Here is a 15,763-nt window from a genome sequence, read left to right on the forward strand (position 1 = left end):
ACACCTGCAAAGCCTGGGTGGAAAAAGACAACAGTTACATACCATCTGGACTTCCTGGAGTCTAAGCTGTTGAATTCCTTCAGAGTTTGGTGTCTAAATTATAACTGCAGAAGTTGCCAATGAAAGTTAATAAATTATGTCTTTTTTTTTGGAGACAAGATGATCCTCAGAGCGGTCATTAAATTACTACACAAAAATGCTGGTGGAGTTAAACAGCCAGCGTCCTACTGAAGTGTTTGACAAAAAAAATGAAACAGTCAGTCCTCTTGTTTGAGCAGTTTAGCAGCTCACTGTATTGTGTTTCCACACTTGAGTGCCCCAGCTCTGCACAGAGTGCCTGACTGGAGGGCATGGCTATTTGCATCACAGCAACAACATGGAAAAAAAAAAATATTGTGAAAGAATGCTCGCCAAAGAAACTCACAACCCAGTCAGACTAAAAGGGTGTGGACAGACCTGCGGGAGACAACCACACCCTTCCTCATTCTAACGTAGGGCAAATCAATAGGACATCTGTGTATTCATTCAATAGGTATTCTACCTGTACCACTCAGGAGAACTCATCTAAACCGACCAATACAGATAGGATCTATACTATACAGTGACAAGGATCAAAGGGTCAATGACCTAGAGCTGTTAGTAGGTCTAAGTAAACACATGTGTTCATCTTTATCTCCACTAGTACTTTCTGTAGTTTTCTCTTATAAAAAGCAGTCAGCACAGATCTGAGGTGGTGTCAAACATATAGACACTTTACTGAGCAAACAGTAGCTAAGGTAAGTAGGTGAGCCTGGCTGGGCTTACCAGTTCATGTCTAAACACAATGAAACCCACAAACGTAACACTAACAACTATGCTGACTTGGATCTACAACTGTTTTTTTTTTTTTTTTTTAAATCTGTAGACAAAGTGGTACCGTACCTCCAGGTTGTTTAGATTCATTCACAAATCCAGCATTTTGAAGCAGAGTACATTTTAAAAAAATAACACAAATGAAGAACAGTATCCTGCGTGTGAAAGTCTTGATTGTCCACCTGTCGTCCGTCTATGCAAATCTGCTCTGGCATTCACCACTGAGCATTCTCCTCCTATTTACTCACAGCAATGACAAATGTCAGGTAGGAGGAGATATAGTACCGTATCTATCTGTGTGCATTCTGACCCACTTCCTTATCAGTCAACCAAAGCTGGGCTTCACTCCATCATCTGAGCAGCAGATAATAATGACGGCAAACACACAGGAGCATTGATGTTGATCTTACAGTAATTACAGTTAAATACTGCAGGGCATTGCATCTGTCAGCCTGTCTGCAAAACATGTAAACACACTGATATTAAGGTGTTTTTTACTGCTATCTCTCTGAGACTCTATCTCTCCGGTTGATAGAGTGCGCGCCATGAATATGATGTGAATGAATTCCTGAACACTGTTAATATGAAACTCGTGTCTTTTCAAAACATCACGGACACACATTTGACTGAGAGCAGGTTTGACAGGTTGGAGTCAGAGGAGAGTTAGCCCAGGGACAGAAGCTTCCTATAGTACAGTTAACCTCAAAGGAGAAACACACTCTAAGAGCTGCTCAGTGTGTGTCAGTCCCCTCAGGCAGCCGCTGAGCAGTTACTGTACCACTCACTGTCCCCTGCAGGAGCTGAGGAGACAAATCTGTCTGATGTCACGTAGCTGTTCAGCTGTGAAGAGAATAAACTCCACATGGTGAACACAAAAAACCTGCACCAAATAATAACTGCACAAGAAAAACAATTGTACAATGGTCAGCTGAGCCGGATTGTTTATCAACTGTTGAATATTAGGAACCAATCTACTGTAGCATGCTGCCCCACTTTTTCACCTGTGACCCAATTCTTCTATTTGGACTGTGTTGCATCTTTTGAGTCAGTATTAGTGTTTTCTTTGAATGTGGATGAAGCTCTTGTACCTTAAGGTCAACAGCAGTTTTCCAGAACCTTTTCCAGAGCATTTGAGTGCTGTAGGTGGTTAAGGTAGAACTAAATTAGTTGATTTACTACAGTGTTAACACTCTCCCTGAGCATCATATGCTTAGATCATAAATTCTACAAGAGGAGATGAGTTAATTGAGCTGTTAATTAGCTGCAGAGGAGTGAAAAGCATATTTTCCCTCTGAAAAAAGTGGAGTAGAAAAACTATATTACCACCCATGTCACATCTGCAGGTTGCACTGAGAGCAATGGTGAAAATGTGTGAGTAAAAACCAACCTTGGATGGAGAAGTCGGGCTGTTTGGTTGAGTCATGTTGACGCTGATCACGGAGGAGGAATCAAAATTAGGGTCCCAGTCCGATCCACTCCGGAAACTGCAGTCTGTGGAAACACTGATCTGGTCTAAGCTCCTGGTGGAGGGAGGCAGGAAACACAGAGAGACACAGAGAGAGAGAGGGAGAGAGAGGGAGAGAAAGGGAGGGGGGAGGGACAGAGAGGATGTTATGTCATTGGCCTTTTGTTTTACCTCTCACTGGACAATGCTCATGTTTTTCCCATGTTTTCCTAAAACATCTTGTCTCTTTGAATGTAGAGACTTTCTCAGTTAGACATGAAAGAGAGAACGATGAGGAAACATAATCAGATCTCATTCACACACCTGTTTCTGTGCTGCTTCAGGTCAAAATCTTACATAATGTTAGTTATGAGTAATAAACATACGTATAAACCCTTAAACCCAACACTGAGTCAGCCTTGTAAAGGACACGTTAGACAACTTTGATTGTTCTGAAATGCACTGACAGGCTTCAGAATGACTTAGTTTGCACTGAGTTAGAAAAACAGACACTTGACAGGTAGAGTTCAACCCTCAGCAGCCGACAGCGCGCACTGTACAATTAGAGGGCCGCTGAGGATTTTAGAACACGTGTGAGGCATTAGGAGGTGCGTCTGTTTAGAGGAGGAGTAGTTTTTTTTTTCAGATGCCAAATTTAGTAAGTGGCCCTGAAGCCTTTCCAGACGACTCACACCCAGCGTGAAAGCAAACAGTCCTGTGAGCCGTCCAGGACAAAGACACACTGACACACAACATTCCACCTCAGCTCAACAGCACCTGCGCTGGATTTGCAATGCAAGGTAGTTGTGTTGTCATATGACGTAGTGTCAGTAGCTCAGGAACAAAGACCGACGTCCAAGATGTCAGTTGCTTTTGAAGCAACACTGCATGCGTGTTGCATTATGGGAGATGAGAAAAGAGCTTACCACAGCAGATTGACTGTACAGACATAATTGTTTTATGAAAGTATTTCACATCACCCCACCATAGAGACACCATGGCCACTACAGTGTGAGTCTGTGCTTTACTGTGTTTCTCCACCAGGGGGCAGAGCAGGATTGTTTTTTTAAGAGCAGCAGCAGAACATGACTCAGTCGCCGTCAGTTACTGTCTCACAGAGCTTGTTTTAGTTCAAACATTAAAAGAGTTTCCATGGACTGCTGAGTGGAGAGGAACACACCACCGCCTGATAGCAGCCGCCTGCTGCTACACACGTTTCATTTTGAATGTGAGGCCATGTTAAATACTTCATGTTAGTTGTAGAAGTTATTCTCTGCTGTCGGCTGTTGACACACAGCACTTTAGCAAATAGGGTGTTTTAAATGTGCCTTATAAATAAAGTTTGACTTGACTCAACTTGACTTGACGTAACTAGATCAGTGGGTTAGACACTGACAGCTTATTCATTCGTGCAGGTAATAACATGTTGTGATTACATACTATAGTAGCAATAGTAGTGACCTTCACATGCTGACTGACACTAATCTTGTTCACACTGTTTACTGTTATTTACCATGTGTCTGCTGTTTCCTCCTCCTCCTTCTTTCCTTCCGCCTTCTTCTTTGTTGGTTTATTTATGAATGCAAAATTCCTGACACCTGCTCTCTGGCTGGATGGATATTCCATTTGGGCTGCCGTACAAATATGGCAGCACAAGATGGCCACACTCTCTAAAGCAAGACCCTTGCTATATATAAAGGAACAATTATAAGGCTACGAAAACCAAACAAATTTTATTTTATAGCGATTATATACTTAGACAAATATATTCATGGATAATTTAGATTTTGCCAATAAACCTTTCCAATTCTTACACACTGGACCTTTAAAGAGGAACTAAGCAGGATTTCTCCAGTGGCTATGCTATATTTTTACCTTCATTAAAAAGCTTATGTGATAGTTAACATCACTTGTGACTTGGCCGCAGCCTCGGTGTCCCAGCTCTCGTCTCTGCGCACCGTGACACAAATGCGCTCCATAACCGGCAATCTTATGTTAATGACACTTAGGACTACACAAATATACACGTTGTAACATTGTATATGATATATGATGTTATCCACCACTCCATGGACTGATTTTCTGCCGGCTTTGTTGTAAACAAGTGCACATGGTCAGGAGGAGGGTTAGTAAAACAGAAGAAAAGCAACCAGACTTGCATAGTTCCTCTTTAAATACTAATAGCAGCAATAGTAGTGACCTGATCTTGTTCACACAAAGTGAATGTTTACTGTTAAATTATATTTAATTAAAATATTTGGAGGAAGGAGTGTTAGGAGGGCAATTTATCATGTAGAAGTGATCTACTCTATCTGGTTGATATAAATAAATTGCACATGAAGAGGCCTAGCTGCAGCGGGGGTGTGACTGTTCAGATTTGGAGACAAGACAACCCCCAGTGAAAGAGAGCATGACGTAGAGGAAAGGAGAGCAATAGACCCTCCACAGGGAAAGTAAAGCTCTGTCAGCACCACGCCAAGACTGGACACTTGTGGGAAGTGTCTCTCAATATCCACCAATGAAACAAGCATGAACTTGTTGTTTTCTATTCTAAATGTGGTCACACAGGATTTAAAATGGAATCGGAGTGATCGTGCTGGTACATGTAGGTGGAGAGGACCAGCAGCTCAGCTCTAACACTGAGTTATAACTGGTGCATCAGGTATCATTCCTACCGTAGATGCCTCCAGCACGTTAAGTGATTTATCATACGCCACAGGACTTCACACACTGACTGTCATAGCAACAGTGTGGTGGATGAATGTATCCTGCACTAACACAGCAGGCTGTGTCATGCAGTCACTCAGTTCATCACAGAAGGATGAACACTCTGTGGTATTTCTAATTAATTCCTGCTGTCACTAGCTGTATGTACATATCCAATATTTAAAAAAAAAAGTTACATAAAACTGGAACAAGTTGGAACCAGTTAATATACTGAAATATACCAAGCCAATATGCTATGCCACATTATATTCACCCCAAAGCCTGACAGTCTATGTACAGTGGGGTCCAAAGGTCTGAGGCACTTTAAGTTAGACACACTTAAAACTACTGAGAAACTCATGAGACAAACATTTATAAATACATTGATTAAAAAAAATGTTGCAAATAATGTTAACATCATCTCAATTGTTAACATTATTTTTAATATGTACTGTACATGCACAAATGTTCCCATGGGTGTAATATAGGTTATAAAGGTATATCTTCCAGGGGATGCACTCCTGTTATAGATGACATATAGCATCACTCTCAAGAAGGATTGTTATTCTATCCAGGTATTCGTTGTTTCCTGTTCACTATATAATCAATGTTATTTTTTAATGTTTGCTTTTAAAGCTCTTAACGGTCTCACTCCACCTCATTTATCCAACCTTCTCACACTACGGGACTACCACAGAGCTCTGAAGGGTCACCCAGAAGTCCCCACCCCCAATATGTACACCATCACTGACCTTGGGTCTTTATTAAATCAGAGCGCAAAACCTCTCTTTTGAAAGGGTTTTATTACTTTAAGGTGTTGTGACATTTTATTCTGGCTTCATATACTTATGTGTAGATATACTGTATATTTTTATTGCTGTCTCTGATACAAGACTTTTTATTGTTAACTAATGTGCTATTTTTATTGTAAAGCACTTTGGTCCCTCTTTGGGCTGATGTAAAGGGTTATAGAAACTGAATGATTACTTGTTTCAGTGAGGCCACTCAGAGATTGAAGCTCAAAGCAAGCTGAAAGAACTGTCACTAACTTCAGTTTCAAAGAGTTTTAAAGGATCTTGCTATGAAATGAAATGAGCCAGTGACCCTGATCATTGTGCTCTGTAAGCATTTCAACATTGAATCAAACAAAACATAAAATGAATCATTCAATCACATCAAACAGAGAGACAGGGAGGGTTTCAGTGGTGAGCAGCTTTGAATTCAATCAAAGAGGAACAAGTGACCAATGCATTCTGCAGCCTTTGGGCCCAACGTTACCTTCAGGCTGTATTTCAAAAGGTTTGGGTTGTATGTATACACAAGTGTGAGTGAAGGCCAGGTGGCCTCCTCACAGAGACGGATAACTGTGAGAGGAAAGTAAAAGCAAATGGACGACCTCTGACCTTGGTGACGACGAAGAGCTGCAGAATCAGCTGGAGGGAATCTGTCTCCCTCACACTCTGTCAACAACACAGGGAGAGGCCAGATCTGACTTGTCTGAACCTTCCCTTTGTTGCACACGGACAAAAGCTCTACTGTTGTTGTGAGCACATGGTTTATGAGATTTTAATGAAGAGAGTGTCTCTGATACACTGTGACAACTAATATCAAAGACTCAAAGACTCCAGGTAGCACAAGTTTATCCTCTAAAGAATGGTTCATTTAACAGTTAGCCCATTCTTACCAACAGTTTGTCTCAAAGGTCTTTACATCATAACAACATCCTCTGTCCTTAGACCCTCACATCCACTGAGGAAAAACTCCCAAGAAAAAACAGGAGACCCAGGACAGACAGACATGGAATAGATGTTGTCAAACTGTTTACAACATGGAATATGGGATACATGGAAATAGTTCAGTCAAAGAAGGGCCTCTGGTGGGCAGGCTGGGTCATAATAATCAACATACAATCTCAGGCACCATCGAGCAGCATAATCACACACCGAACACGTTTCTACAACAGCTTTTCACCAGCCACAGTCAGACACAATTCTTACATTACTTTTGCACTTTAATGGACCGTACATACATATTTAAATTTCTGTGTATATTTTAGCAGCTTTATCTGTGTTTTATTCTTCAAGTGTTATTTATCTATGTTATTTATTGATGTTTTCTTTATCTTTTTTTGCCTTGACTTATTTTTTTTAATAATTCTTTTAAAACTTTTTAACTCAGTCTGACTCCTCGGGGACTCTGCACAATAATTCCTAGTGTACCCAACTTGTCAGAATGGCGAAATAAACTTCTTGAATCTTGAATCCTAAGCAGAGAGGGCAGGCCAGCAGAGGACAGGAGGCAATGCAGGGCACAAGATTAGAGGCAACACTATGTATATTTAGGGAATCTGACTTGTCACAAGTTAACTGTTCTGGTCCTCAGAGACAGCCAGTAAACAAGTGGAAAATATACACGACAGAAGCAAGGTAGGTCAACTGATGGGGGCCTGTCGACACATGCAGACTTTCACTGCCTTCAGTCATATTTCGTAGCAAAAAGTTACACAGGAGGACTGACAGTATGTGACAGTTATGCGGCGCAGTCCCTGTGAGGGAAGGTCAGATAATAAATGTAGCCTACACAGACATAGATGTCAGAGGAGCTCTGCTGTGCCTCTCTCTTCTGCCTGGTGTTTGGCTGCTCTCTGTATGTTTACGATCTAACCTCCATCTGAGACAGAGAACAGTGGATCTGGCGCTGATCTGCTGTTGCAGCGCATGTGTGTATTTTATAACTGCAAAAAGAAACAAAGAAAGCCATCAGCGATCGACCCCGTCTGTGTTTTAATCTTATCAGTTAACCGTTAATAATCGGTTAACGAGTGTCGGTCATAAAAAAAAATCTAAATGTGCATCCCGAGTTCAGATCACCTCCAATGAGGACTTATGGAGCCAAAGTCCACAGCAACATCTTCAAGATCCATAAACAGAGTACACTATGCAGAAGAAAGGGTGTTTGAAATGGCTTTAATGGATGGAGACATTTGTCTGCCACACTGCACCACGCTCCTCCATGTGCCTTCTACCAGAAGAATCAAAACATCCAGCAGAATTCTCTACAAATCTGAATTATTGTCAAAGAAACTGATGTCAACTCAAGTTGACATTGGGACAGGAGTCTCAAATCAACCTAGTGTGTGTGTGTTTTTGGACTGTGGGGGGAAGCCAGAGAACATACAGTAAAGAGAGTCCACACAGACGCAGGGGGAACAGGCCTGGGAATCAAACCCAGCACCTTCTTGCTGGGAGAGAGAAACCCTTTCATCCCCACCCTTACCTCAATAAATCAAAGTCTTAATTCTATAACGACACCGTATTGCAACTCTAAATGGATAAACCCAAAGTAGAAGAAAAGAGGGGGGAAAAGGTAAGATAAAAAAGTAATGTTTTGAAGCTACAGTACTTAATCTTGAAACATATGGAAAGAAAGAAATATATATTTTTGAATATAAGCCTAATTTTCGAATTGAAGGAGGATGTTTTGTTGCCCTAACAGCTGGGGAGATAAAACAGACTAGCGGTATATAAAACAAGAGAGATAAACTTCCCTTCTTCACTGGCTTCCAGTTTCACATTATCAAGCCAAAGAAACATATTCTGTGACTGTTTGCTTTTAATACATAAAAAACAGGATATATTAATCATAAATTATGGGAACAGGCCTGAACATGCAGTTAATTACACCAAATCTCCATAACGGTCACGCACTGTGTATATTCACATGATTTGCATACCGTAATAATCTTATGTTAATCATGAGAATGATGTTGGAGGGCGGACAAGGTTATCAACACAATCTCATTTTTCACTTTGCGGGAATAAACAAGCAAACAGAACAAACAGATTTCAGTTAGCTCAGCAAACCTGTGGAGTGTGGTTGAATAAAGTCAAACAAGGGATGGAAGCGTTTCAGCTGCTGACTCACTCTCTGCTGGGTATATGGGGGTAACAGTGAGTCACCAGAGACTGTTGATGGAGATATGTTGTTCCTATATTAGAAAACTGAAGTCTCAGACCCTGGATCTGACTAGTGTACACAACAGGAGCTGGCTGTGATACATAGTTGGACTGCTGCCTGATCTAAGTGCTTGTTCCTGGGTACAATTGCACAATAAGAAACTTGGAGCTGAAGAACGAGTCAGGCTCTCGCTCAAACGCTTTACTTCTCAACACATCAGCAACGATTGAGACTGAAACAAGCGTGGTGTTACTATGAACAACAGATAAGAGTATTAATATATAAAGCTTATGAAATATAGATACAGTACACTCTAAACTGGCTTTCCATGCTGGATCCAAAACAGCCATTGTTTGTATGAGCAACTGTGCATTGGGAGTGGCTGGAGCACTGCTGCAGGGCTGAGTGTTTGCCAGATGCTGGGCGGGTCTGTAACAGCCAGTAGGCTGCAGCCATTCTGCTTCTGCTTGGACCAGTAACCGGGTCGGGATGATGGCGTGCAAGGAGAACAGAGCCAGCATGTTTGTGAATGCTTTGAAGAACTGAAGACTGCAGACGTGATGCTTCTTATGGGAAAAACTACAGCCTATATTGTACCAAGCAATAGCCTACACTAGAACTAAGTGCATGTGTGGTTCCAATCTGCAGAAATGCAAACCATGCATCATTGTTAGTATGTTTGAAGATAAGCCGGTGCATATTCTCATTTGCCCAGGTCATAGTATTTCAAAGGAGGTTAAATCGAAAGCAACTGGACTTAGTTATTTGTCTAGGAAGACGTTTCACCTCTCATCCAAGAGGCTTCATCAGTTCATGTACGCATCTGACCAGGCTGGGACTGGTCCAACTATCTGGTGTGGAGACCCAGGTATTTAACCTACACAGTTGAGCTCAGACACTTTTTTTCTCTGCTGCTTAAAGAGAGAGACGTGCTAGCACTAAGCAGCATCAGAGACAGCTAGTGCAGCTAGCAGCCCCGAGCTTCCTACTCTGCTGCACGTAGCTTCACCTGAGCTCCGTCATTGGCTGGAGAAAAAACACCAACTCTCTCGCTCTCCAGTCAGAAATGTCCACGTGCACAACAAAACAGAGCAAAAGACCAAAATACAGGCAGGGGGAGGGGGCGCTGCAGACACAGCCACCACCACACAAGACTAGAAGCCCATAGGTGACGATTAAGACATTTTTCATTTGTAGAAGTCTAACGTCTATTTTTGGGCAAGAGTCTTAAACTACAGAATCCTTTCAATGACACAAATCTGTTTAGATTAATTGTAGCAAGGGAACACGAAAATAGCATGTTTGTGTGAGGATCCCAAAAACACATTAAAACACTATAAGAACAAGAGTTAGGCTACTGTAACTTCAGATTGCCATATCATTTTAACAAGGTTTTATAGCCGATATATAAAAATTAAAAAAACAATTAAAGCTGTGCACACTTTAGCTTGCACTTAACACGAATAAAATGTATTCAAAACAACTTAAGTAGTGCAAATGCTTTTTCTATTAAAAACATTTGAGTTGCAATAGGATGTGTTGTGTGTCCTGTAATAGGCTACTTTCATCATTTAATCTTTTTGTCTGTAAAAGCCTCCCAAATGTATGGTGCCACTAATTTCTAAATAGGCTCTGCGAAGCCGTAATGTTGAGCTATGCTGGGAATGCATTCGTTGTTTCAACAGTGTAAGAAGATACCTTCTCACAAATGAATGATAAATACATAATTGCCATATTTACTCTTGCTCGAGGCAGCTTTTTCTGTTTCATGCTAGAAGAGAGTGTCAAGAAAAGAAACTTTTTGAGGAAGGGAAAGTCAACAGAAGACAGAGAAAGACAATGTAACAAGTGAGTGGTTCCCAAAGTTGTCTCCTGTGCTCAGTATGTTGAGGTGAAAATTATTTACTCCAATTTTGCTCAAATTCCTTTAACAATGAGAACTGTATCTGCCACTGAGTCAGCTCACACTGCTCCCAACTGAGCTACAGCCTCTCCTCCGCTCATACAGCTGTTTCTGAGCTGCACAGCTGCATGAGTGTGTGCTCATATGTTATGTTACATATTAGTTTCTGTTTTTAAAATTCACCCATTAATAAATGCATACAGGCTGAAAAGTACAGTATGTTTGTTTTTGAGAATCAAACAAAGGTCATATTTGCTCAAGTTCCTCCAGCCTCTCTGTGGCTCTCTCACCTTAACTTTAATGGCTGTGTTTGAGGGCAAGCTGATACACAATAAAGCAACAATGAGGAGTTAACACCCAGGCCTCCTGACGACCAGTCACTAGGAGCACACGACCCTCACAACTCACAAGTGTGTTCATCATGCAAGTACTAACAAGAGGAATGAACATCTAATAGACAGAAACGAGTATTAACAGTGTATAGTACAGGTAGCATTCTACAGCTTCTGCAAGTCTCTTTTTACCTAACTTGCCACGATAGTGAAAGTTGAATTCCCTCCCCTGTTAAGAATGACGGCAAACAACTATTGCCATGTGAAAGAACTGAATGACTCAGTCAAATAATGATACACAAGAGCTTTACACACACACACACACACACACACACACACACACACACACACACACACACACACAGGAACCAACCAACATTTAACTTGTTGGATTTTTGAGAAAAAAATAACAACATTGTCCCCAATGATAATACATATAATATTTAAGGCTTCTATTTATCCTGATTCGACCAGCCTTTATATAGTACCAGCATCAGGCCTTAGACTGCCCCTACACTGTGGCAGGACACCAACCACAAGAGCACAGTGCAAAGTTTGAGTGGTGGAAGGCAATTTTTTTACAGTCACATCTGTTATTCTATAGTTATTTAAAAAAAAAAAAAAGTGTCTCATGTAAGTTCAGGTAGGACAGGATTCAACACTTACATCTGAATTTCCAAGAATCTGGAACTCTGTGGAATGTAAACAACATGTCGGACTACAACTTAAGACCCAACTTTTGCATCTTGTACTGTAGAGAAGTTGTCAAATCAGAATCACAAGTGTGTCTGCACACATGTAAGGGATACAGACTTAATAATGGTGGGCGGCTCAGTACACATACTGTAGGGCAGGGATAAAGTAATAAATAGCTACTGCAGAAATATCCAGGCTGGGGAACAATGAATATGCACATGATGTCATTATGCATTTTGATATACAGTGCAACTGTATTGCATATAACTTTGTGGTGTTGCCATGTTTCACATCACTATGTCGGTACTCTTTGGTCTTAACTACGGTATGTCAATTTTCATACCTGCTACATAACAATGTTGTCAGGCAAAAGCCATTCTGCTCTGTTTTGTTATACTCGTAAACTGAAACAATGCAGAAAGGCAGCGTTATGTGATCCAGTAAGTAGACCTGCCACTTTCACCTAGAACAACACATAGCTGGCACCGCCAGAGACAGCAAACAATCATTAAACCTTTCTGACTTATTGTACTTCAGAAAATCGGTTTGTAATTTCTCACACCAATATTAATTGAACTTGGTCAAAACTAGGGCTGATTGACATGCAAAGAAAATACACAGTAGGAATGCACATTTTGACAAGTGACTCCAGTTAGAGTGGTAATTTTCAATGACAAATTTCACAGGAAAATAAAGCTGGGTTTACATGGAGCCAAGTATTCCAATTAGAATCAGTTTAGATGTCCAAACCGGATAAAAATGCCTCCATCAGAATAAACAGAACCACACCAAAAGGAATTTCATTTGGTCTCAGAGTGGTGGAATATTTCTTTCTCCCACACATCATGTAAACGCTGAAAGTGAATGTTGTCTGGTTACGTTCTTTCAGCTCATGCTCTGTCTTGAAGTAAATGCGTAGTGAGGTTTCTTCATTTGCAAAAGCTCGAATAAAAACATCAAAACAATGACAACTCCTGTGCTAAATGACCACAGATCTCCATCTTCCATCAGTCACGTCATGTTTTGATTAATCTGCACGACAGTTTTCAATGGGCCTGAAAATAAAAAACCAAACCCCACCTGACCCCCAGGTGTTGAATCCCGGACTCCACGTGGCCCGACTCACTACAGTAGCAGTAATTCTCAACCTGAACCTGGCCTAAAAAGAAAAATGACACCTGAGTCATATAAAATCGTCCAGAACTAACGCGTCCAGTCGGGTTTAGAACTCTACTCATTTCACACGGCTGTAAAGCGTCCGTTAATACTGAATACTGAATAAATGCAGTGGCGTAAACAATTGATCACCTCACATGTAAACAGTTGATATCTTCATTCAGAATAATTTGAATCAGAATAAAAAAAGTCTGCATGTCAACCTGGTTTATCATTTATTAATCTATGATATGTTTTCTGTCTCACACAGATCTGTGTAGAGTAGACACAGGAAGAGTGTGTGTCTAGTCCACTGATCCAAGCAACACAACCAATTAAAATTCCTCTTGGAGTGGAAATACACATGTGTGTAGCTGCTGGTTAGCCTGAGAAGATGCAGCTGACTAAATCTGCTATTGGCATGACAGTTAAACAGCAGCTCTGCCGGTGAGCTTCTGTAGCTACACAACAATACATTTCTATAACAATAAATTAATGAAACTGAACACAGGCAGTGTGATTCACTACATAAGTGCAGTAGTCAGGTGCAGGTGCAGGTGCAGGTGTGTTGCAGTTGAACCTGAGGCCAGTTGAGCTACTACCTGTATCATAAACTATGCTGCCCTTCTAGTTGTAAACAATCCTGTGGTCTGGGTCACACTTGTTTTTAAAAACTTGCAATAGGGGGTGGCGTATAGCTCAGTGGGTTGAGCAGGCACCCAGAGGCTACAGCCCTCGCTGCAGCCGGCACCTAGTTCGATTCCTCTGGTGGGACTTTGCTGCATGTCATTCCCCCTCTCTCTTCTTCCCCTTCTCCACTGTCCTGTTAATTACGTAAAAGCCCCCAAAATGCAATATTCAGGAGGATTTTGATGGTCTGTATGAGGTGATAACCCCGCCCCCAGCCCCTGACCGACTGGTTCTTGGTTCTATTCCAGTGGGGAACTGGTGCTAACCTAGAAACACTTTTCTCAGCCTAGAGCCAATTCTTTTAATGTGGAAACAAGAGAAACTAGTTCCAACTTTGGCACCGGCTCCCAACCAGCCCTAGAACGGCCTCCGTGGAGAAGAGGTGGCAGTCAGTGACGGACATCCTCTGGCCCTGCTGTTGCTCTGCATTCAAAAAAGTTTGTACCAACTCACCAAACTAGAGAAATGGACCACTGATTTCCTACATTTTCCAGAATGGCTTTACACCACAGACTATAACCAGAAGGACAGAGCTGTAATTTGTAGTGCCGTATTCAGCTGTGGGTTTGATATGCACCAACCAGGAGCAACTGCACTGCCAAAACTACAGGCAAGAGCTTGACTTTGTTCCAGCTGAACTTCTCTACTGACACTGTGTTTTCACTGCAGTAAACTGCTCTGCTGAAGGCAAAATGATATCTCTGTCTCTGACAAGGGGAGTGCCTCGCCCTCACCCTATGTCAGCTGGGACTGGCTACAGCCCTCAGGTGATCCTGACAGATAAGTGGTACAAACAGTGGAAGATGGATGATTTACAGGAAAAATTATTTCAATATCCAATTTGATGAGATTTTTCGCTGTGGACCAAAATGGTTGACTGACCGACTAAAACTTCAGATTAACTGTATTCATGGACTGGAGCCCAGTTAAAATCCAACAGTTTTTATTTAGATGGTTATCATTGAAGTTGTAACCTACATTTCTGAGTTGTTTGAAAGACAGGATTCTGTTCAGATAAGATCTTAATGAGTCATTCTCACAGTGTCGCAATTTGTAAATGTACCTCAACCATAATGTTACTTGGCATCCATCACAGTTGGCTGTGGTTTAAGGTTAAGTTCTTAATACACATTTCTGATAATCACACATTAATATACTCTATACCCCGCCCACATGCCAACTTTTATCTGGCCTCAACACTGACCCACTGACCCAGGATTGAGGGGAGGAGGATGGGATCCTGGCCCGAGGCAGGCCAGGGTCAGACCCTAACCTTTATGACCAACTGAAGTAAGCTTCAACTCAACCAGGCCCATCTTCACATCACAGTGAGGTCTAAGACTCTCACATTTCTAACTTTTCTCGTGTTGGACATGACAAAGTTTTCTTGAATTCTTTAAGGGATAGTTCAACATTTTGGCAAATTGGCCCATTGCCATAATCCCTATCGTCATAGCAGTAGGTTTGTTACCTTTAATTGTTGGTGCAAGCCGTTTTAGAACGGCGGAGCAGAGCCGCAAGCTGCTCAGAGCTACGCTACAGAGGCTAATGGGATTTCTTGGTTGGTTTCCCTCATCAAACTCATCAAATACACAATCCAACAACTCCAAAACGCTCTCGTGGACAAGTTGTGACCTGCACATTCACCACGCTTTGAGATAATAATGGAACATTACGAGACTGAGTCGTTTTAGAGGTAAATTCAGAGACTGCTTGCCGAAAAACTGCAGTTTTGCATGAATTTACCTCGAAAACAACTCCGTAACTAACCTACTCCTAAAGCTATAGGGATGGGACTATAGGGGGAAGCCTCTTCTGATTGAACTTATGTTGATATCCCCAGAGACACGTGTATTATTGGTTTAAGTCATTATCACGGTAGTAGATATAATAGTAGAGTCTCCACCTACCAGGAAGTAAATGTTTCTCAGTGGAGAATGGCCAGTCTCTTTGCACAAATGGAATGAGGTGTAAGAGACCGGTTAGGACCGGGCTGGTAACACACTGCTACCAGCTCAGGTGTAAAGT

The 15,763-nt window shown here is 41.5% G+C and overlaps 1 protein-coding gene across 1 annotated transcript in view; it reads right to left on the minus strand.

Annotated features, from left to right (window-relative positions):
- The window catches only part of crybg1a (crystallin beta-gamma domain containing 1a), a 56,590-nt gene that overhangs the window by 24,929 nt on the left and 15,898 nt on the right, over nucleotides 1-15,763 (minus strand). The window contains exon 2 of the mRNA XM_085766701.1: nucleotides 2,240-2,372. Coding sequence (XP_085622827.1) covers nucleotides 2,240-2,372 — 133 coding nt within the window. The remainder of the gene's footprint in view (nucleotides 1-2,239; nucleotides 2,373-15,763) is intronic.

This window comes from Trachurus japonicus, chromosome 22 (genome assembly GCF_045865225.1).
Source record: "Trachurus japonicus isolate A0001 chromosome 22, Traja_1.0".
NCBI lineage: Eukaryota > Metazoa > Chordata > Actinopteri > Carangiformes > Carangidae > Trachurus > Trachurus japonicus.